The following is a 25,026-nucleotide window of genomic DNA, read 5'->3' on the forward strand; positions in this document are numbered from 1 at the left end:
GCTGAGATCATGTCTTCTAGGATCCGGGATCTGGAATTCGGGATCTGCTCATTTAGGTTGAGCTCTCGTCTTCTCGGGCCTACTTATCTAGGCTGAGATCATGTCTTCTCGGATCCGGGATCTGCTCACTCGGGATGAGTTCTTCTATACTTGAATGTTATCTCCTTGGGAGCGCTCATGGCCCCTGTCTTTGCATCCCTTCTAGAAGGGTCTTCGTTCCACCACAGGTATTTATCCTTCCATACCTGGAGGTCATCTTCGTTGTAGTATCCGCTTCGATCTGTTGTCTTTGGTGCGTCACCTTCCTGGCCGGCGTCTTTCACTCCGTGACTCTGGCCATGAGTTTCTGTGTTGCGGTTATCTCCTTCAACGTCGATGTTGATAGATCTCGCATTTCCAGCAGGAGCGTTGTTTCCTGTCTGATCCTTCTGTCCATCATTGGCCATCTATTCTTCTTTCTTTCCCACAGACGGCGCCAAATTGTGTGAGTAATTTTCTGACCACACTGCCCGCTTAGTAACCAGCTGGAGAGCACCGGCAGAATAGATGGCACCTGACTGACCTACAATAGAAATATAAGAATCCCGCGGTGGTTCGTCCACTCGGAGGCGCTCCGACGATCAAGTCAGTATATCTCTCAAAGATAATCAAGTACTAAACTCACAAGCTTGAGTATCAAAAGCATACCTTAGACCCATGGGGGTGCCTCTCTTTTATAGCCAACATAAACCTAGTCCCAATAGAAGCCTAACTTCTACGGACTCAGGATTACTGCTAATCTTGGACTCCCAGTAAGATTAGGATAAACTCTCTAAGAGTCTTATCTTTACCCAAACCGAAGTCTTCTCCCAATCTAGGACTCTTATCCATATCTAGGTTGAGTTCCCTCTCTTATTTTAGGACTCTTGTCCTTTATCCGCTTATCTCGGATTCCGATATCTTCGGAGATAACCTCGGCCTTGCCGAGATCACCTCGGCGTCACGATCAGGACACGTGGCACCTCGGCTGACACGTCGACGTCACCTTACCACGTATTGGTACTCAGAAAATATATCTCCACACTATCCATTAATTTTTACGAACTATTTAATCTATATCCACTAACTAAGCTGATAAATATAATTTGATATTTTTCAATTCACCTAAATTTGAAAAGACGGTGGATGACAGGTTACTCGGTTGGTATGTTTTTCTCTCACACAAATATCTGAATATCCAAAAATTCGAGGGTCAAACGATAAATACTGAAAAGAAATACACAGAACAGGGGCATGTCAGTCAATCCGTAGATTGAACAGCGGAAGATAAGGGGGGTGGCGCTCTATTCGCCGGCGAGTCTCTCTGTTAACTTTGATCTCGTACGATAAAGAAGAGAAAAGAGAGAGAAACAGAACAAGAGAAGGACCTTGGTTGGTCTCGACTCGACCTCTCTTAAACACCTCGTTAATCATAATTCACATCAATTTCGATTCAACGAGGTGTTTAAGATTGATTGATTTGCATAAGATAGATTGTTAGATAATTTGAAGAGCAATCAAGGGTTGAATACGAAATGGACAATGTAATGAGCAAAATTCGGAGCTTGGACACCTATCCGAAGATCAATGAGGATTTCTACAGCAGGACCCTCTCCGGCGGTGTCATCACCCTCGCCTCCTCCATCGTCATGTTCCTCCTCTTCATCTCCGAGCTCAGTTTGTCCCATTACCCCTCTTTTTTATTTTTAAATTTGTAAATTTTGTGTTTTGTTTGATATTTATTGGACCTACTTGGATCTGAAACTAACTGCTATAATTAATTCATGAGATAGTACATGATCTTCTGTATTGCCAGCATTTCATTTTGGCAAGCGTCTATTGTCAGCAATTTGCTTTGGTATAAGAGATTCGTGGTTAAAGAAAAAATGTTGTACAATGGTTGTGTGTTTGTGGGCGTTGGCTAAAACTCTAACTTTAGGTTTGCTAGGTTCTGCGAATTGAATGTTGCATGAACCTGATTAATTTTGGTGCATATGATGAATATTTGGATTCGGAAAAATAGCATGTTTTGTTAGTTTGGGGAGCAGGCTTGGGGAGGGGGGGTAGCGGGGTTGGGGAGTATGGTTTGGAGTGATTCCATCTTGGTTTAACTTCATTTCAAAAGAAGTGCTGTTGGATGTTGAAGTTAGTTGGACATTTTTATGCAGTTTGAAATCACATATCTATAGATTATTGTAAGGGAAGATTGAATTTATGGTTGTTAAGTTTAATCAGCCCCATGCCAAAATTGATGTTTGTTGGTGTTAGTACTAGTGTTAGATATTAAGTTAACAATTTCATGACTTGTATGCATAATTTTAGGGAGAACCTAATGGCGTGAGGAGAGCATATTGCATGGCCTATATCCCCTTGGAAGCTTGAAGTGCTAAAGGAGAATTTCATTGGCATGGAAGAAATGCTATGGAAGAGGTTCATCGGCATGAAAAAGGTTTTGGACAAGGAATGATCAAGTTAGTATTGACCAAATGCTACATATAGGCCTAAGTTTGTCAGCTTGGTCAACCATACCAGGGTTTCTGATCTATCATAGGAAGGTCTATAGTGTAGGTTTAGTCAATCCCACAGTTTTGATGGACGTGGTTGACTATAATGAAAATCTCGAGAGCCCAAAAGGGGTTGACCACAGTATGGTTGTCACAGTGGCTATGATCGTCGACCACAATATGATCAGCCATGCAACGGATACATTTAAAAAATAGTTGTTGGAGGCATGGCTATTGTTACCTATGACCCCTATCTGGGGTTTCTTGATGAAAAAAGGCACTTAGTGAGTGTTCATACATTTCTTATACACCTCATACAGATATTCAGTGTGAATCCTACCTTAGATAGAGAGGGTAACCTTTATGTCTTTAATTCAAGTCTTGAAAGAGCTTGCTCAAAGGAAGTCTTGAAATTCTTTGTTTGTGGAAGGTATAATACTCATTCTTGTATTGTAGAATATACTCTATTGTGTATCATACACCCCACTAGTTTCACATAGCAATAATTTGGGCTTAAGGGTATTGGTTCTCCTTCTTGAAGCCAACGTTTACGTTTTACATTGGGAAAAATCTACTTTACTACCTTGTGATATGATCAGGCAGCACTTTACTTTCTCTATCTTTTAAAAATAGGCATATACCGCTTATGTAGTTTTGAACTAAATTGGTACCGTTACATTTTTCATCCAAAGAGACAAAAATTGTGTCACACGAGCCTGTTTATAGAGCAAAGAAAAGATTTTTTAAAAAAGTTAAGGGTGATTCTACTTACACCACAAAAAGAACTCATTACACCCGTCAATTTTATTTTATATCACAATATTATCTTTTTTTGTAAAATTAACAATTGATCCGTAAACCCGAAAAATTGCACCAACAATTTCTCACCCCACCCACTATCCTTCTCTCTCTCTCTCTCTCTCTCTCTCTCTCTCCTTTACTCTTCTCCCACCTCCGGTAGCCCTCCCCTACCGTCCTCTCTCTCCTTTACTCTTCTCCTACCTCCAGTAGCCCTCGCCTACCGTTCGCCCATCTCGATAGCCCTCCCCCTACCAAGGTCCCACTTCTAATAGCTCTCGTCTAATCCCCTAGCACCTTCGACAACCAGCCCCTCACCGGCGTCCTCCACTACCACCTCCTTTCGACTTCCCTCATAACTGCCATTTCTGACCACCTCGACCCTCTGTCCCTCCGCTGCAATCGCTTTCCTAGTCATCCTCCACCGCTATGACTCCCTGTCTACTCTCTTCCTTCGCCGTCTCATCTCCCCTTCTGTCCCCCTCCTCTGCCCCTATTCTTCTCCCAGTGATGACCCATCTCTATCTTAAACCACTTCACAAATCCCTCATGCCTTCTACTATCGCGCGCGTGCGAGAGAGAGAGAGAGAGAAAGAAGCTTCAAATCTAGGGTGTCGCGATTAGTGGGGAAGAAGAGATGGTACGCAAGTGGTGGAAGAAAGGGCTGGACGGCAATTCTGGAGAGGAGAGGTGGCGAGAACAAAGGGAATGGGTGGGGCAGGGTTGTCAGAGATGGAGGACGGTTGGCCGATGGTGGGACTGTGGTTGCAGGGGTGGTGAGGGGATGGGGACTGGGTAGTGGCGAAGGATGACTGGTGGTGGTAGTGAAGGTGGAGGAGACAATAGTAAGAGGTGGCGGGATGAAATTATGGGTTTTAAATGTGAATGGGTGTAAAGAGAGGATGAATTGGTAGGGGCGATGATGTATTGGGAATTATAGAGAGTGTAATAAGACGAAAGGTGGTGTAATAAGAAATAGGGTGTAAGGAGATAAATATGTGGTGTAAGTAGAATTACCCAAAAGTTAAAGTCAAATCTCAATTATAAAGACAAAATTGCCCTTCTTTTTGTCTCTACCTTCAAACTCTAATCCCCTTACCCCTCCCATCACCCCGCCCACCCCTGCTAACTACCTTCCTCACCACTACCTCCTTCCTTCTTGACCTCCTATCCACCGACTCTCTCCTCCCCAACCTCCCTTGCCACTCCCTCCCTCCTCCCCGACCTTTCCCGCCACCCCCGACCTCTTCCCCCACCTCCCCTACCATTATCAATGCTTCTCCCCTCCCCTGACCCTCTCGACATTTCCAACTCCCCTCCCAAACCCCCGCCATAGCCTCCTTCTCTTTGTTCTTTGGACGCATTACTACCAAGATGCTATTGGTATGACTGGTGAGCGTGGGACTACTAAAAGGCAAGTTTGACTCACTATAATGGTGGATCAGTTCCTTTCTCCTATCACTTTATCTCCAAATTCTCCATTGTTTGTTTACTCGCATATCAAGCTTTAGTATATAAAATTAATATGTATATACACAAGTATATTTTTATATGTATTTCGGTATGTGTATTTGGTGAAGTTGCGGGTTGAATATGGTTATGACTGTAAAAAGAGAAGACGACTATGTTACAACAAGGAGGGTATAAAAGTACTTTTGAATTTCGTTAATGATGTTAATTGTGCACTTTAGTCCAGAAACCTAAGAGGGCTTTTTGGTTATTTTTAAACATCAGTGTGTAAAGTGCTCTGTGTAAAACCACATGGGGGTTTTCACTAGGTTACACCCTAACCTCTTCCATAAACATAAAATGGGTTGAACACTTTAGTAAATATGGTGACCCTAGTAAAAACCTGTTGTGATTTGTGGATTGAAGCTAGCAAGGTAGGCCAAGAGTGGATGTAGGCACAAGGGTGTGCTGAACCACTATAAATCTTGGTGTTCATCTTTTACATTACTTGCATGTTATTTTATAATATGCTTTGAATGTATGAGATGAATCCATAATTGGATATGCTAATCTAGATTGAATGTATGTTTGAATATGATCATAAGAGATTAACATTTGAATGAATAATGTTTGTGGTATATAAAGTTTAAGTAATCCAAAATTACCATTATCAAGAGAATAGTTTAAGGAGTTGGAAAGTAACTATATTGAGAACAATACAAACTATAACTGCAAGTAATCAGAAGGTTTGAAATTGGGGTTTAAGGACTAGAAACAAAAAATATTAGAATTGTCTTATTCACCCCCACTAGGACAATTTCAATGTTAATCGATCTTTATCATCATCTTTAACTGCGCTCATAGTTTAAGTGATAAATGCTATTCTTTTACTCTAGACCCATATTTTTATGGTTGTATTTTCTTGTAGGAGGGTCTGCTTTTACTAGTTCACCTTAGCACTGCAGAATCATAATGCTCTTGCATAATGCTCTTGCATGTATGGTTCCTGAATTTTTATTGCCTTTACATCGTACTTTTTAGTTTCTAATACCATAATACATTATTGGTCCTTATCTTCTTCTATTTGATTTCCTTCCTTGCTTCCATTGTCAAAGTGCATACTTCATTTGTTCGTCATTAATTTATCTACACAATTCTTCTTTGTTGCAGGATTATATCTCTATACTGTAACTGAGACACAGCTATTAGTAGATACCTCAAGAGGAGAAACCCTACGCATTAATGTAATTTTTCTTTTCATTTCTATATAATGTTTGGAAAGCATTGCTCTATCTATTCTACCATAACCATTTTAGATGGATTTTGAATAACTCTTGTGGTACTCGTGATTCTGCATTTTGAATAATTTTAATTTTTGAAATGTGTCTTTTTGTTGGGCTTTTGATAATTTTTGTATATAAATAACGGCATGATATATTTTTGTCAGATCCACCATCAAATTTTTAAAAGGCTTTGTTGAGGCTAGCCTCAAAACAAGCCTACGGCAAAACACATCAAAGCTTTGATTTTTAGGCTATACTCTCCAAAGACTTGTGCATCACAGTTCGAGACATGCGGTTTAGGTGCACCTTGTATGGATTTTGCGTATAAACATATGCGGAGTACGCATGTGAAGAGCTTGTCTTAAGCTTTTGTTAGACTTAGTCTAGTAGATGGTTTAAACATAAAAGATACAAAAAAAAAAAAAAAAAAAGGAACCTCTTATGCAACCATATTCCATAGGAAAAGTTAAGTAAATGACCAAGCAAGAAAAACAAAAAGTTAAGGTTGAGAAGCTCGATCACTAAAGCTAAGAATGCCAATATCACTTCAATTAGGCCAAGCTTCCCTCTTTGCATTGAAATGAAGCATTGAAGACAAGAGTATTTGCACCTTTATATTTATTATAAATATTTTTTTAGTGTTTTAAAATATTTAATTTATCTACTAAATATAAAAATTTAAATTCGAAATGCTTACTCCTTGACATTTTAGGGCTTTCGCCTCACCTCAGAAGGGATAAAATGCCTTGCGTTATGCATTTGCTTTTAAAAATTCCGCCTACCATTGAAAGTGTTTGTCCAATCTGCACCGTATATTTATTTATGTGTGAATTGCCCAACTGTTTGTTTCACCTTAATTGTCCTTATAACTGATTGGTACATTTTCTCCATTCTATTTGGATAATTGATACATTTTCTGTGTTCTATTTGAAAGTGCAGTTTGATGTCACTTTTCCAGCCCTTCCATGTTCTATACTCAGTCTTGATGCCATGGATATCAGCGGGGAGCAACATCTTGATGTTGTATGTACTGCAAAGAAATTTTGCATAAGTTATACGTGAAATTCACTTTAATCTTGTCATGCGATTCTTTCTCAAAATTAAATGCCATAAATGTACAGGTTCTCCACTATCAGAGTTTTCACCATGCTGACACTTTTTGTCCTGTTGTCTTGCACAAAAAATTGTTTCATTGTCCTGAGTGCCAAATATTTGGATACTGGTAGTCATATGTACACCATGCTTCTGTGAAGTTACAAGATTAATGTAATATAGAGTATAATGCTAATAGAATAAATGTTAGAATTTACCATAAACCTACCACTACCACCTCACCTACTCCACTAAACCTAACCCACTACACCACTACCACCTCCACTTCACCTACTCTCCACCTACTCCCAAACACACTCCTATATAATAGGAATCCTTGTAATTGTAATATATACTACAACATCAATCTTGTACAACATCAAGATATCAATCAATAATACATCTATTTTTTTACATGGTATCAGAGCCATAAGATTTAGGCCTATACTCTTTTTTTCCGGCGGGCAGCCGGCCGGCAACCTTGCCTTCGCTGCCCGCTGGAGTTTTTCAACACATACCAGAAATGCATAATATCGACTTCATAGCCATGGCAACTCGCGCTGTTTGGGGATTCTTTACATCCACCCATATGATGATAGGTGGCACTCTCTCCAACTTGAAACATCAGAGCAACAGATGGGCATTTGGTGCCATCCCCTTTTGAGTAGACATAGTCTCCATCGATTTGCAACATGAAGTAAACATCTTTCCCATCGTGCAAAGCCTTTACAATCATTTTTCCACCTTTGTACTCGTGATCTGGATGTGGGTCTAGAGCAGGGAGGAGAGAGAACTCGAACCCAGCAACGTTTTTCCAATCGTCGGCGTGTCCATCGAGAGTGACGAGTCCGGGGCTGAACTCGGCCGCAACTCGGGCCTCTGGGTCGGACTCGCAGCTCCAACGGCGAACACCGCGTGGAGTTCCTCCGCCGTGATCCGACCGTCGTGATCACTGTCGAAGAAATCGAACGCTCCGAGTCGCAAGCCGGCTCCGAGTCGCACCCAACAGACGGCCCTCTTCCTCCTCCTTATCTTCCATAGTTGCAGACCCGCCTTGTGAGCTTCGAAACACCACTGGTATTCCCTCCTCTGTCCAAACAAGCCCTCAACAGCACCGGCATCTCCTTAAATCACGTCCCTGCAGGTGTTAAAGATGCGAGCGACAAAAAGATTCTGGTGGACATGTTATTCTGGGCGGTGGACAATTCTGCGCCCGAAAATTATTTGTTAATTTCTGGTGATCGAGACTTCTCCAATGCTCTGCATCAGTTGCGCATGAGGAAATACAATATTCTCCTAGCACAACCTCAAACTCAGGGACAAAGTTCACTTTTTAAATAAAGCCACACCATTACACAACTAATTTTTTTTTTTTTCATTTTATCATCATCTTCATCATGTAATCCACTCAACTCTCATCTCTCTCTCTCTCTAATTTGATACTCAACATGCATCCCACTGGACATGGCCAACCACCCACATGCCTTCTCTCTGTCAATCATACTTTTCCACCACTCCCACTTTCTTTTTATTTTATTTTATCCCACATAGAGACCGCCCCATGTGACAAGAGAGAGATCCCATTCACACGGCAGGTCATTTTTCACACATTTACTTTACCACAAATCAAAAAAAAAAAAATTAAAAAAAAAAAAAAAAAAAAAACAAAAATATATATATATATATATCTATATGTCTATATATCTATTCTGATTCCTATATATTTTGATTCCTTTTCATTAGTATATATATTTTGATTACTTTTCAAAATCCATTATTTTTATTTATTTTCTCCAAACCACTTTCCTTATTTTCCCCATCTTTCATTTTTGATTTCAATTATATTTTTATTATTTCTTTCTTTATTTTTCTTTCACATTATTTTTAATCTTTTTCCAATTCCATTCATACCATATAGCTTTGCACACCAAACCATATTTTATTCATCTCAGGGATCAACCCCGATCACAATTTTACACACACAAAAAAAAAAAAAAAAAAAAAAAAACAACGGCTTTGTTTTCTTTTCTGCAGACGGCCACACACACCGACATCCCTTCTCTACTCTGCCGCCGGTCTCTTCTTCTTGCCTCCGTCTTGGACAGTCCTTGACGGTGTTGCCTCCGTGTTTCCCATGCCGCCCAGCACGTTCACTCCCCCATACTCGTCCACTGCAGCATATGGCGGCCCTCCAAATCGGAACATCACGGTGGCCTTCCGCTTCAGCTCCTTATTTTCTGCTTTCAGCACACTGATCTCTGCTCGCGCATCCTTATACATGCGTTGGAGCAGAGCCAGCTGGGAATTTAAATGCTGCACCTCATTTGTCCTACTCTGCAGCCGGTTCGACAAATTTGTGACCGCCGTCATGCTTTCCACACATGTCTTTAAAGTATACTGGTTGGCCTCCACATCCGACTGCACTGCCATTCTTTGCTCCACAGACCGCATCGGAAAGTTCAACGGAGTAAACTCCGGGGCGCTTGGTTGAGGTTCCAGTGCCACCGCACCAGTTGTCTCTCTTGTTGACTCGTTGAGGTCGGGAAAGAGGGTGAGCAGCCCGCGGGAAGACGATGAAGCCATTTTCTAGGCAACAGAGTGTTACAGACTCTCTCTCTCAGAGTGTTACAGACTCTCTCTCTCAGCACAACGAAGAGTTTTTCAGACTCTCTCTCTCAGCACAACGAAGTTTTTTTTTCAGAGGGTTTTTCGCAGCTTTTCTCTGCCTCAGCCTCAGCATCAACCTTGGTTAAATAGCCAAGGCCGCCACGCGCATCGCGCGCCTCTTGCCACCAGCCGACAAACGGGCACGCAAGCCAAGGTGCCCACGTGCCTCGCCATCATGTCCGGCACACCTTTTGATGAATTGGGCACGCCTTTTGATGGCACGCCTTTTTATGGATTGGGCACGCCTTTTTGATGGCACGCATTTTGAAAAATTGAGCGCACCTTTTGAGGATGCGATTTTTTATGGGTCCGACAAGACTCTGTAAACTGTCCCGACATTGATTCCGGTTAGCTCCTTTATGGGTCCGACAAGACTCTGTAAACTGTCCCGACATTTAGCTCCTTTATGGGTCCGACAAGACTCTGTAAACTGTCCCGACATAGATTCCGGTTAGTTTCTCCAAGGGTCCGACAAGACTCTGTAAACTGTCCCGACATTGATTCCGGTTAGTTTCTACAAGGGTCCAGCAAGACTCCGTAAACTGTCACAACATTGTCTTCTACAACGGTCCGACATGACCCCATAAACTGTCTTCTACAATGGTCCGACATGACCCCATAAACTGTCTTCTACAACGGTCCGACATGACCCCATAAACTGTCTTCTACATCGGTCTGACACCACCATACAGTGTCCTCTACAACGTTATGACACCCCATACAGTGTCTTCACCAACGGTCTGACACGACCATACAGTGTCTCCTATCCTTTTTTATTTTTATGTATTTTCTTGTTTTGTTCCTCTCTTCAAACTCAAGTTGGTTAGTTTCTATCCTCCTTGAGTTTGCGGGGGGCTGTTAGAATTTACCATAAACCTACCACTACCACCTCACCTACTCCACTAAACCTAACCCACTACACCACTACCACCTCCACTTCACCTACTCTCCACCTACTCCCAAACACACTCCTATATAATAGGAATCCTTGTAATTGTAATATATACTACAACATCAATCTTGTACAACATCAAGATATCAATCAATAATACATCTATTTTTTTACAATAAATATGGAAGCATGGCAAGAGTAAGAAGAATTTAGCAAAGCACCAATGAAGCACTGTTGAAAATTTCCATCACAATTTTAACCTGAACAGATCCAAACCCTCCCACTTACTTTGAGTGACATTTAATTTTATCCCTGCTTGCAGAAACATGACATTGTCAAGAAAAGACTTGATACACATGGTAATGTAATAGAAGAAAGGCAGGATGGTATTGGTGCTCCCAAGGTCAGTAATAAGATTGTTCTTGAAATCCAACAATTGTTTACATCTGTATATTGAATATTTGTTTTTTTGTTTTTTATTTTTTTTCGAGTGGGTGGAGTGGGGGACTTACAATGATGAAAATTGAACCCTTGACACACTGCACCCCATTAGATACCATGTTACTATGACTTTGGCACGTGAGAAATACCTATTCCCTCATTATATGCCTATATATAGCATTAACCACAAATGGCATTTCAAAACTCATAATAGAATCTAATGGTAGAAAGGGGGCATGTTTTGGTGGAGACTTTATGTTTATTGCAAACCCTCTTGATTTTTGTTGTGGAGCAGACTGCCTCTAAATCATTCATAATTTGATGTTTTATAATGAAATCCTCTCCCCTTTTTGCCCCGTGAGCAATTTTTCTGCTATTTTTTTTTTTTTTTTGGTTCTGTTCTGTTTTTTCCTCTCAGATTTTTCTTATCTTCTAACTTTTTTATGAATGGCACAGATTGAAAAGCCTTTACAAAGACATGGTGGGAGGCTTGAACACAATGAGACATATTGTGGTTCATGCTATGGTGCGGAAGTGGTATGTTTTTCTATGGCCTTGTGTGTCATTGCTAAGTTGAATATTTAATTCTGAAGCTTATACAAGAAATTTTCATAAGAGTTATGGATTATTGAGCTGGACATATTCAGTTCATTTCTGTGTCAATTTAATTTGGAAGAAGCACCTACTTACTTTGGAGCAATTTTGAATAATTCTTAAGAAACACAGATATATAAACAGGATACAGATACAACGCGATATAGACATGTCAAATGTAGGACACAGGCTTTGGTACAACTAAATATATATTTACAACAATAGGACTTGGAAAATTTCCATAATTTTAACATTTACCTCCTTGGTTCAAGTTATGACAAAAGTCTTGGGTTTATTATATATCCAGGTAAATTGCTCTTGTTAGTTTAGTTATTAAGCATCTACCGTTAAATTTATTATTTATTTTTGTACACTGGTTTTGACATTCATTATATTATGTTGTGCAAACTCAACCAATACAGTGAAAGAAGTTTCTGTTTCCGTTGCTTATCGGTTTTCCCCAATTCTTGCTATTTTGCAGTCAGATGATGATTGTTGTAACTCTTGTGATGAAGTTCGTGAATTATATAGAAAGAAAGGTTGGGCACTATCAAATCCAGATTCGATTGACCAGGTCTGCTAGTGTTTCTTTTAAAATAAAAATAAAAAAAAATTGTTTTTCTGGGGCACAAAATCACTTGAAACATCCTGCATGCATAACATTGAAATTGGTTATTCACTTTTGTGAATCTTGTGATGCTGTGAAGTGCAAGTACATGGCATATCATTGCTGTAAAATGAAAGTGCCAATGTATGGGAATTCTTCTTATCATTGGGGTTTTAATGGCTGCATGTAGGATCATTCTGATACTTGAAAATGACTTTCGCAATATTGTTGTAATTATTTCCTTTAGAGGTAAAATGCTCTGTCAATATTGTTCCCTTCTAACTATTTTAATCTTATGCTTTCTCTTGAAGAGTCCTGCAACATATTAGTCTGTTTTGATAAGTTATCTCGGTAAAACACTTCTGACTTTGTAGAACCTTTAGCAAGATGTTTAAGGATACTTGAGACCAATCATTGTGTAATCTTTTGGACTAGCTCTTATAGGCTATAGACAATGATTAATAACCCCTCCACATGTTGGATGCTTAATTTACATGGCCTCGGAGAAGTTTATCACATTTAGAAATATCACGAGTTGTTGCACAATTAGCCTAGTGTAATTCTAGCTGTAAATTTCTTGCATGCTACGTTTCCCAGGTTTCATGTGTAGGGAACAGCTCACAGATCTCTTAGAAATACTTTGTCTTCTCTTTCTCTTCTTTTTTTCCTTCTCCTCTCTGATTCTACACCACTAACAAGGCTTTTAACTGTTTTCCAGGACTTTCTGTTTTCCATACTCTCCTGCATTTAGAGATCTATTCTCCTTTTTGGACATGATTGGGATTGCAAATTCTGGACATATTCCCTTTTCTTAGGACCTTGGCACTTCATTGCACAAAAAAATAAAACAAAATAAACATTTACAGACTCAGATGAGTCTATAAGAAACTATGTGAACGTCACTAATTTAATGTATCTGGTGGTGTATTTTCATGTCCTTGGTTATGAGGTTTTAGTTAACACAACCTTTGTCAGGTTAATACAGGCAAAAAAATAATAATAATAATCTACCTCTTTCATTGCTCTTAGCTTGTTCTTGTGCTTGTGTTTTACATGATGCTTCATTCATAAGGTTGATGACTTTGTGATACCGAACGGCTATGAAGAAACCCATTCTACAATCTAACTAATCCCAAAACCAGAATGTATGGAGAATTCATCTAAAGAGAAGATCAAAGTTTTAAGAAGAATAAGAAAGAAGAAGAGCACAAGGGTCAAAACCCTAGTCTAACAAAAGCGGCCATAGCCTTGTATTAAACATCAATAATCCAAAGCTAACTATTACAATGGAAAGACCTAATATTTATAGGCTTGAAACCCTAATTTAAAATAATAAACCAAATCATAACGTTATTTGAAAATTTAAATATTCTAAGATCCTAATTAAACTATCAATACAAAATAAATAAACATAAATATAAAATCACAAAATAAATAAAATTTCTATGTCACTTTCTGCATCACTTTGGGCCTTTAATTCATTCTGTGAGGTAGTGTGCTCTGGGCTCAAAGCCTAGATTCTTTGTGATAATTTTATCCTTGTTGTACTACCTTTGAAAGTGATGATTGACCTCTTCTTCCTTCTCATCGACACAATAGACTGGGCATTTATTGTGTCTTGGTTTTGTTGACATATGGTTTGCACCATTTCATCATGACATTGAACTTGATTTAAGTTTTTTCTTCTGATTTTACATGTGATGTTTAGTGCAAAAGAGAAGGTTTTCTTCAAAGGATTAAAGACGAAGAAGGTGAAGGATGCAATATATATGGTTTCTTAGAAGTTAATAAAGTGGCTGGAAATTTCCACTTTGCACCTGGGAAAAGCTTTCATCAATCAGGGGTTCATGTGCACGATCTGCTAGTTTTTCAGAAGGATAGTTTTAATGTAAGATATGACCCTACTGCACTAATTTCTGATTGTAAATGTATAATATTTAACATTATGATGTTTGTTTGTAATTAAAAATAAATAAAAAAATCATTTTTTTATTTGCTTTCCTTTTGTTCTCATATTATGTCGAAGAATCCGTTTGCTTATATTAATATATATTTATGTGATACAGGTAAGTCACAAAATCAATAAATTAGCTTTTGGAGAATATTTCCCTGGTGTTGTGAATCCTCTTGACCGGTATTTTTCCACTCATATTTGACTTATTCATTCAGTGTGCTATTGCATATGCTGTCACATCTTTCTTCTTTCTTATTGCTTCAACTTGCAGTGTGCAATGGACACAAGAGACTCCAAGTGGGATGTATCAATATTTTCTCAAGGTTAGTGTTCTAAATGACTGGATATATATATATTGATAAATTAGATGACTGCATATATATGTCATTCTATAACTCTTTTCTTTTAATTGGTCCTACAGTAGTTAGAGCTAAAGCATTGCATTCTTTCCCGATTATCACCAGAAAAGCTTCACAAGTCCTTTAATGATGTTTGACTGTAAGAGGTAAGAGTTGTAAACCATGTTACATGGACTCAGGTACAAGTGTGGGTACCGGTGTGTGTATATAGAGGTCGGACCCATCAATGCTGACTTGAAAAAATAGGTCATATTTTATATTTTTAATCTATTATATGAGATAAAATGGTGTTATATGTAACATACAATTAAGAATGAAACACTAGAATTGAGAGAGATTGGGAAAAAAAAAAAAAAAAAGCCAGAGGTTTACTGGAAGAGAAGGTGTTAGGTTAGGTTTCTTACCTCTTTAAACACATGTATTTATAAATAGTAAGGGAAATAAGTACAATGACACTATTACCCTCAAGCACATAACTTTACACTCTCCCTCAAGTTGGTGAATACATATCCCTCGTGCCTAACTTGCATACAAAAGGATGAAACACTTTAATCCCTAACTCTTTGGTAAATACATCACCTAACTAATCTTTAGATGTGACAAAAGACAAACAAATGATGCCACTATTCACTTTCTCCTTGATAAAATGTCGATCAATCTCGATGTGCTTAGTTCTATCACGTTGAACAGGATTATGAGCAATGTTAATAGCGGCCTTATTATCACAATACAGTCACATAGAACCACCACTCAGCAATCCTAGGTCAGCCAATAAAACTTTCAGCCACATCAACTCACAAATGCCATGCGTCATGGCTCGATACTCCACTTCTGCACTCGATCTGGCAACAACATACTACTTCTTACTCCGCCAAGTCACCAAATTTCCTCCTACAAATGCACAATGGCCTATGTTAGACCTCCTATCATCAATAGCACTAGCCCAATCTACATCGGTGAAGGCCTCTAACCTTAAATGACCATGATTGGAGAACTAGATGCCTTTTCCAGGCACTGATTTGAGATACCTTAAGATTCGATGAATTGCATCCAAATGCCCCGTCCGAGGATCATGCATGTATTGGCTAACAACACCAATGACGTAAGCAATATCTGGCCTGGTATGAAAAATGTATATTAGTCTTCCCACAAGCCTTTGATACCTCCTCTTGTCCACATGTTCTCTGTCACTACTACTGAGCCTATGAGCAGCCTCAATAGGAGAATCAGGGGGCCTACATCCCAATATGCCTACCTCCTCAAGTAAGTCCAAGATGTACTTCCTTTGCGAAATAAAGATGCCCCTATCTGATCTCGCAATCTCAATTTCAATAAAGTACCTCAAAGGTCCGAGATCTTTTATTTCAAATTCCCTGAAAAGTTGAGCTTTGACTTTGGACATTTCTTCTTCATCATTGCCTGTCACCACAATGTCATCCACATACACAATAAGTACAGCGATCTTATCCCCACATTGTTCGATGAAAAAAGTATGATATGCATGGCTTTGCTTATACCCAAAACTAAGCATTGCCTTAAGGAATCTATTGAACGAAGCTCTAGGAGATTGTTTCAACCCATGCAAGGCCTTTTTTAACCAGCAAACCTTCCCTTCAGTGGTTGGAGAAGAAAAACCTAGAGGAACATTAATACACACTTCCTCTTCTAGATCCCCATGAAGAGACGCATTATTCACATCTAACTGCTGTAATAGCCATCCTAGGATTGCTGCACAGGAAAGAAGAACACGGATGTAATTCATCTTGGCTACTGGTGTAAAGGTCTCCTGGTAGTCAATGCCATAAGTTTGAGTAAGCCATTCGTACTCAGTACTTTCATCTCCTCTGCCATGGCTTCTTTTTACTTAGAATCATTGAGAGCTTCCGTCCAACCCTGTAGAATAGAAACAAAAGATAAAGACGAAACAAAGGCACGGTACGATGGAGATAATGAATCATATGATACAAAATGAGATATAGGATGTTGAGTATAAGATCTAACTCCTTTCCTAATAGTAATGGGAAGATCAGAGTCATCAACTTCATGAACATCACTAGCAGGGATAGGAGAATTAGCAATTAATAACTCATTACTTGAAACTGGAGATGGAGATGATTGTCATAGCGGCACATTAGGCACATGTTCCTTCTGTCGCCGAGAGTAGGTCTTCTGGAATAGAAACCTCCCCCTAAAGAGAGGATCCCGGAAAGAATGACTCAGACTCTCAGAAAATGACATCCATAGAAATATAAACCTTGCGAGTCTGAGGGTCATAGCACCGATAGCTTTTTTGAGTAGAGGAATAACTGAGAAAAGTACACCTCAAAGCCTTAGGATCAAGTTTGCTATGATGGGGGCGAGGGGAATGGACAAAGCAGACACAACCAATGACCTTAGGTGGAAGGGAGATAAAGTGAATAGATGCCCGGGGAAGAAGGTCAAGAGGGCATTAAAATTGGAGGACACTCGAAGGCATGCAGTTAATAAGATATGTAGCAGTAAGAACCGCATCACCCCAGTATGGTTTGGATACATGCATTGTGAGCAGAAGAGCACGAGCAACCTCAAGTAGATGACGGTTCTTGTGCTCGGCAACACAATTCTGTTCAGGGGCACCAACTCAACTGGTTTGATATAAAATGCCATAGGCCTCAAGATAGGCCCGAAATGCACCGTCAATATATTCAGTGCCATTGTCACTCCAGAGGACTTTAATGGGGGTAGCAAATTGAGTAAGCACCATCTTACGAAAAGTCTGAAAACATGAAAAAACTTCATGTTTGGTCCGGAGCAAACCTAAGTCACATGATAATAGCAATCAATAAATGTGACAAACCACTGATAACCAGATACAGACATAACACGAGACGGACCCCAAACATTAGAATGAATAACCAGAAAAGGAAAAAGACTTCTTTTATTAATGGGAGGATAACAAGAACGTTTATGTTTAGCAAATTCACAAGCATCACAATGAAAATTATTCTTATGACAATTTTTTACTAAAGTAAGAATTTTTTTTTTTCTAAAACAGAAATAGAGAGGTGTCCTAAACGCCAATGCCACTGATGTAACAAGGGAAGGGCAGAAGTTTCAGTCGCTTGAAGAGCTTGGTGAAAAGATACAAGGGAAGAAAGTCTGGCATCTAGAAAGCACAGGCCCCCATGTGCTTTACCACTGCCAATCGTTCTCCTCGTATCCAATTCCTAAAAAAAACAATGAGAGAGATAAAAGGTTGTGGAACAATTTAGCGAATTGGTAAGACGACTAACAGAGAGTAAATTAGTAGAAAATTGGGGAACATGAAGAACAGAAGAAATAAAAATAGAGGAAGAACACTGAACAGAGCCTGTCCCAGACACAAAAGATAAAGGCCCATCAGTAACTCTTACTTTATCCTTGCTAGAACAAGGAGAGTAAGAGTGGAAAAGATAAGACAAACCGGTCATGTGGTCAGTAGGATCCTTGCCAGAACAAGGAGAGTAAGAGTGGAAAAGATGAGACAAACCGGTCATGTGGTCATGAAGAAGGAAGCAGTCAAGGCACTCGTAGGAATACCTTTGGAAGCAAAGTTGGAAGTAGAGGGAGGCTTAGAAGCCGGGATAGAGGAAGAATCAAGGCGAGCAATTAGACGCCGGAGAGCATGCAACTCATCATGGGAAAATGTAGCAGAATCACCCAAGGTGTTGGCAAAAGACTCAAAGAGATGGGCAGGGGTGCAAATAGTGCCACCACATCCACGAGTACCACTATGGGCTTCATCCTGACCTCAAGGAGGACAACGATGCAACTTCCAACAACGCTCCCTATCATGCCAGCCTTTCCCGTAATAATCACAGGTAATCTAACCACGATCAACACTAGCACCTTTGTTCCCAGACTTGGAGACATGGCCGTCCTTTGGAGCAGAAGAAACAACGAGAGTAGAGCAATCTTGGACAAGCTGATGAACCATAGCACTACTCCTGCTCTCTTCTTGCTGAACATAAGCATATGCCTCACGCACAATGGGAAAAGGATCTCAGCTAAGAATCTGAACACGAATCTGATTATACTCAATGTTAAGACTAGCAAGAAAATCTTAGACATTCTCCTTGGACACCATCAGCTAAAAGGTAGTAGCATCTTGAGCCACGCTGGGAAGACATTTGGGTTGCGGTCGTCCAAATCTCATGAGTTGTGTCCATCAAAACAAAGGAGAGGCTAATACTGGAGTGGATAGAGTTAATGAGCCAAGTCATGACAAGAGCATTCTACTTTTTCCATTTATCTCGGGCTGGTCCATCCTCCTTAGGAGCCTTAGTAGTTCCCTTGATGTAACCAAACATGCCACGAGCAGTAATGGCCAATTGAAAGGAACGCGACCAAACCAGATAATTGGTACCATCCAACTTGACTGAAGTAAGCTAAAGAGAGGAATTATCACCAAAAGAGACATTGGAATTGGATTCTTTCACTTCACTGACTATAGGGGTCTTACCATCATTTGCCATGACCTAGAATAGTGCTAGCACACCCAACAAACAAGACAACCGCAGAAAACTATCAAAAGGAAATTGTTACTCAACAAAGACAGCCCAACAACATTAAAAAAAGGCTAGAAAAACAATGGCTGAAGCAAGGAGCAAAAAACACTGACCCTTGGAAGAAGCTCGACAACTCTGTGAAGCCAAAAAAGGATAAAAAAATCATCCAAAAGCATCAACCGAAGCCAAAGGGTACGCTAGAGCATTTGGTCGGCTCCGATAGCTGTGGGACCCAAGTGATGAATCAATCAAAAAATTGAAAAAATGAAGAAATCAAAAATTGAACCTATTTTCCCATAAAATAAAGAAAAATCGAAAAAATAGGCAACCAAAAACCAAAAAAATTTGAAACTTTTTCTAGTGAATCCTCTACCCTAGTCATTCATGATGGTAATTTTTTTTTTATTATATTATTGGGAAGAACAGGGAAGACCGAAACGAAAAAATTAAAAAATAAAAGAATAGAAACAAATTATTTGCTCCGATACCAAGTTAAGAATGAAACACAAGAATTGTGTGTGTGTGTGTGAGAGAGAGAGAGAGAGAGAGAGAGAGAGAGAGAGAGAGAGAGAGAGAGATTTACTGGAAGAGAAGGTGTTAAACCTAATTAGATTTCTTACCTCTCTAAACACATATATTTACAATAATAAGGGAAATAAGTACAATGACACTATTACCCTCAAGCACATAATTTAACACATACAATGTTAAAAAGGTATTTTACGTATTTTAAAGCACTTATACAACAATATATACATGTAATGATGGTGTTAAACACAAATATATAAGAAGCGTCTGATAAAAAATATCGGACATATATACCGCCCGCACCCTTGTCCAAGTATCGGGTGTTAGACACGGGTATTTAATTTATTTTGAAGAGTTCATGTCACATAGTTGTAAATGAGTTATGTAGCACCGACACTTCAAAATAAGTGTTGTAGTTGTTTTGACACATACAGGACATAGGCATGGCCAGTGACAGGTCAAGATTTTTGGAGGCCTTAGGCTAAACATCAAAATGAGACCTTATTTAAGCCTTCAAAAAGTTAAGGCCATCAATAGTAAAAAATAAAAATAAATTGAAATTTTTTTGTGGGCCTTTGGCGATCTCCTAAGTAGCTTAATGGTTGAGCCAACTCTGGGCACGGCAAAGACATGTTGTGGCACATACGACACGCAACGTAGGGCACACATGGGGCACTTCCTAGTGAGCTATGAAGCAGTGACACTTCAAAATTATTGTTGTAGACATGTCAGGCAGTTATGGGGCACAGGCACTGTAGGGATGCATATTCGACAGGCTGATAGACGTAGAAAATTTTCACAAGCCTTATACTAATGTTTGTTTATAATGTAGAGCTGTAAATGAGCTAAAGCCTAGTGACCAATGAAGCATTGACATTTCAAAATAGGTGTTGTTGCCGTGTCGAACATGTATGGGACACGAACACTGACACTGACACTAACACTGACACTGACATGGCAAGGACACTTGTCCGACACAAACCTTTTACTGGTGTTTATCTGTAAGAGGTAGAGTTTTAAATGAGCAAAAGTCTAGTGAGCTATTAAGCACTGACACTTCAAGGTAGGTGTCATAGCCGTGTCGAACGCATGCGTGAGATGGATATGGCAGGAAGATGTAGGAAACATGTCCCACATGCCTATAGACATAGAAAAGCTTCACATGCCTTTTACTGATACCGATATTTGTCTATAAGAGGTAGAGTTGTAAATAAGCTCAAGCCTAGTGAGCTATGAAGCACCAACACTTCAAAATAGGTGTTGTAGCTGTGTCAAAAATATGAGAGACGAATATGGTGGGGATACGTGTCCAACACATTACGTGGTGCATCCATTTTTTTAATACTTGTTTTTTCATTGGACATAGTGGATGCATGAAAGGATGCACTTTGAGATATATTGGGTCTTATTTGAATTTTCTAACGTTAATTTTAAGGGTCATATTATAATATTTGAAAACATGAGGGTTGACTTTACAAAAAAATATAAAACTCATAACAAATTATCAACAATACAATACAAATCTAAATGCAGTTGTAAAGTTAAGAGATTGGTTTCTGACTATCTTTGGGGCCCTAACGCAACACAATTTTAGTTTCTGGATGATTTAAATTTAATGTGTTTTCTTTTAAATGTTAAATTAGTGTTAGTTTTCATTAATTTTGGTTGTTTATGGATTTAATATTTATATACATAGCAAATAAAAATAAAAAAACTGACATATTCCTGCCGAGTCCATGTCCTCATTTTTTTGAATCAGAGCTTCATAGTTAGTGAGTAATGTCAAAACTAGTCTTGGTTTGTGTCATTTCCAAGGAGTTGTTCTTCAAGTCATTGTTAAAATCCACCCACTACACCACTACCACCTCACCTACTCCACTAAACCTAACCCACTACACCACTATCACCTCCACTTCACCTACTCCACTAAACCTAACCCACTACACCACTACCACCTCCACTTCACCTACTCCACCTACCACCTACTACCACCTACTCTTCTATATATAGGAATCATGAATCATTGTAATAGAAATCAAATAAATCAATCAATAATACATACAATTTATTCTCTATCTATCAATTTATTTCTTACATGGTATCAGAGCGAGGTTAAGACCTTAGTATTTCTCGCTTCACCGGCGGGCGGCAACCTCGCCTTGGCTGCCCGCTGGACCTCAACCTAGTCCGCTAGAATTTTCAACACATACCACAAACACATACCTGAAACTCTTCTTTCTTTGTTTCCTCATCTTCATCTTCACTAATTTCTTTCTCTGTGGTCTTCTCTATCCAGAGGTAGATTGGGTAGCTAATGAGCTTAGAGTGCCTCTTCACAAGTTCCTTCAACTTGGACATACTCCCTGCATTGGGGTTGGCGGATGCATGATCATCCGCACCAAAATCATGAGAGAGAGTGTTGAGAAGCTCATTAGACTTCTTTCTCAGTCTCAACAACAACAACAGAGACAAGAGGGTCAATTATCAGCTAATTCAGAGCAGAGATCGACTATGGAGATAGAGATGGACTGTAGAGCAGTTGCTGATGTGGCTGTAACCAAGTTCAAGCGAGTCATTTCTCTTCTGGGTCGGACTAGAACCGGCCATGCCCGGTTCAGAGGAGCCCCTCTGGCGTTACCGGTTCAAAACCAGAACAGAGACTCCAAAGAAGTCTCTGAATCGACTAGAATCTATTGCCCGAGACCAATCCAACAAGTTCCTCTCGCTGTTCCTCACCCAAATTCTCACCACCACCATCTTCAATCTCAGCACGACCACCTCATGATCGTGAAAAATGGGGTTATTGATCGGAAAGACTCGGCGTCGAAATCGATTAATTTCTCCTCATATTCGCCGGCGATTTCCAGCGCCACCACCTCGTTCATGTCGTCTTTGACGGGAGACACCGACAGCAAGCAACTTTCGTCGTCGTCGGCGTTTCAGATTTCGAATCTGTCGCAGGTTTCCTCCGCGGGAAAACCGCCCTTGTTGAAGAGAAAGTGCAGTTCGTCGGAAAACGCAGCCTCCGACAAGTGCAGTGGCTCTTCCGGCCGCTGCCATTGTTCCAAGAGAAGAAAGCTGAGGCTGAAGAGGGTTTGTGATGTCGGCAGAGGAGCAGACATCATCATACACAAAAAAGAGAGAAATATCTTTTAAAATATTCTCCACTCAAAAACCATCATCACATTTTCCACCGCCCAACTTTTCTTTGAACCTCAACTTTTTATCTTTTATTTTAAAAAAAAAAAAAAAAAAATTTACAAATTTTCACACCAAACCATATTTTATTCATCTCAGGTATCAACCCTGCTCCCACTTTTACACACACACAAAAAAAAAAAAAAAAAAAAAAAAAAAAAAAAAAAAAACAAACAAACAAACACAACCACACCTACAGTGGGATTTTTCTTCTCTACTCTACTGCAGGTCTCTTCTTCTTACTTTTATCTTGGGTGTCCCGTGCCAGTCCGATCTCCGTGCTTCCTAGACCACCAAGCAAGTTGCCTCCTCCCTGCTCCTCCACTGCAGCATATGGCGGACCTCCGAATCGGAACATCACGGTGGCCTTCCGCTTCAGCTCCTTGTTTTCTGCCTTTAACACACTTATCTCTGCTCGCGCATCCTTATACATGCGTTGGAGCAGAGCCAGCTGGGAGTTTAACTGTTGCACCTCATTTGTCCTGCTCTGCAGCCGGTGCGACAAGTTTGTGACCGCAGTCATGGTTTCCACACATGACTTCAGAGTATACTGATTGGCCTCAATATCAGTTTGCACCGCCATTTTTTGCTCCACCGACCGCATCGGAAAGTTCAACGGAGCAAACACAGAGGTGTTTGGTTGAGGTTCACTGGCCACCGCACCAGTTCTCTCTCTTGTTGACTCATTGAGGTCGGGAAAGAGAGTGAGTAGACCACGGGATGAAGAGGCCATATTCTGGGTAGCTGAACGGGAAGAAGAGGCCATATTTTTTGGGTTGCTGAGTGTTTCCGAGAAGGGTTGGATACAGAGTATTTACAGATTGTTTCAGAATAACAAGTTCAGAGGTTTCAGTCTGGTTTGGTTTCCTCCGCCTCCGCATTGGTTTATATTGACACAGACGACGCGGCCGACACGCCGCTCTGTCGCTCACGTGCCTCGCCGCGTCTCCGGCTCACCTTTTGATGGCTCGACGCTTTCTGTCGGGCACGACTTTTGATGAAGTGGGCGCGCCTTTTGAGGGCGCAACTTTTGATGCCACGCCTTTTTATGGATTGGGCACGCATTTTGATAGCACGTCTTTTTATGGATTGGGCACGCCTTTTGATGGCACGCCTTTTTGAAAGATTGGGCACACCTTTTGAGGGTGCGACTTTTTAGGGGTCCGACAAGACTCTGTAAACTGTCCCGACATTGATTCCGGTTAGCTCCTTCAAGGGTCCGACAAGACTCTGTAAACTGTCCCGACATTGATTCCGGTTAGCTCCTTCATGGGTCCGACAAGACTCAGTAAACTGTCCCGACATTGATTCCGATTAGCTCCTTCGTGGGTCCGACAAGACTCTGTAAACTGTCCCGACATTGATTCCGGTTAGTTTCTACAAGGGTCCAGCAAGACTCCGTAAACTGTCACAACATTGTCTGCTACAACGGTCCGACATGACCCCATAAACTGTCTTCTACATCGGTCTGACACCGCCATCCAGTGTCCTCTACACCGTTATGACACCACCATACAGTGTCCTCTACAACGTTATGACACCCCCATACAGTGTCCTCTACAACGTTATGACACCACCATCCAGTGTCTTCACCAATGGTCTGACACGACCATACAGTGTCTCCTATCCTCTTTTATTTTTATGTATTTTCTTGTTTTGTTACTCTCTCCAAACTCAAGTTGGTTAGTTCCTATCCCCCTTGAGTTTGCGGGGGGCTGTTAAAATCCACCCACTACACCACTACCACCTCACCTACTCCACTAAACCTAACCCACTACACCACTATCACCTCCACTTCACCTACTCCACTAAACCTAACCCACTACACCACTACCACCTCCACTTCACCTACTCCACCTACCACCTACTACCACCTACTCTTCTATATATAGGAATCATGAATCATTGTAATAGAAATCAAATAAATCAATCAATAATACATACAATTTATTCTCTATCTATCAATTTATTTCTTACAGTCATCATCTGCTTGAAATGGTGGTTGGTGAAGATTGAGCTTCCCTTGTTATATTAGGAAAGCGCTTACTGCTTTGCACAGCTCTTGAACTGTGAAAGCAGCTGGAAAATGCTGAATGGTATTCATGGATGTAATTAG

General features: G+C 40.2%; 2 protein-coding genes across 3 annotated transcripts in view; both read left to right on the forward strand.

Annotated features, from left to right (window-relative positions):
• The first annotated feature begins 1,202 nt into the window (after positions 1 to 1,202).
• Positions 1,203 to 25,026, forward strand: part of LOC114287289 (uncharacterized) — a 31,006-nt gene continuing 7,182 nt past the window's right edge. Inside the window, exons 1-9 of one of the 2 annotated variants that reach the window (XM_028230600.2) lie at positions 1,203 to 1,695; positions 5,940 to 6,013; positions 6,992 to 7,075; positions 11,026 to 11,106; positions 11,601 to 11,681; positions 12,220 to 12,312; positions 14,054 to 14,233; positions 14,412 to 14,479; positions 14,571 to 14,622. In XM_028230600.2, the coding sequence (XP_028086401.1) occupies positions 1,554 to 1,695; positions 5,940 to 6,013; positions 6,992 to 7,075; positions 11,026 to 11,106; positions 11,601 to 11,681; positions 12,220 to 12,312; positions 14,054 to 14,233; positions 14,412 to 14,479; positions 14,571 to 14,622 (855 nt within the window). In that variant the 5' untranslated portion in view covers positions 1,203 to 1,553. The remainder of the gene's footprint in view (positions 1,696 to 5,939; positions 6,014 to 6,991; positions 7,076 to 11,025; positions 11,107 to 11,600; positions 11,682 to 12,219; positions 12,313 to 14,053; positions 14,234 to 14,411; positions 14,480 to 14,570; positions 14,623 to 25,026) is intronic. The other variant, XR_014332707.1, reaches the window with a different exon arrangement.
• LOC145788777 (putative WRKY transcription factor 7) lies at positions 21,966 to 22,872 on the forward strand. Its single transcript, XM_082874324.1, has one exon. It carries the CDS (start codon positions 22,098 to 22,100, stop codon positions 22,866 to 22,868), a length of 771 nt encoding a protein of 256 aa, XP_082730450.1. The 5' UTR covers positions 21,966 to 22,097; the 3' UTR covers positions 22,869 to 22,872.

The sequence above is a fragment of the Camellia sinensis genome, chromosome 6 (assembly GCF_055761805.1).
Source record: "Camellia sinensis isolate YWXY chromosome 6, ASM5576180v1, whole genome shotgun sequence".
In the NCBI taxonomy this organism is placed as follows: Eukaryota; Viridiplantae; Streptophyta; class Magnoliopsida; order Ericales; family Theaceae; genus Camellia; species Camellia sinensis.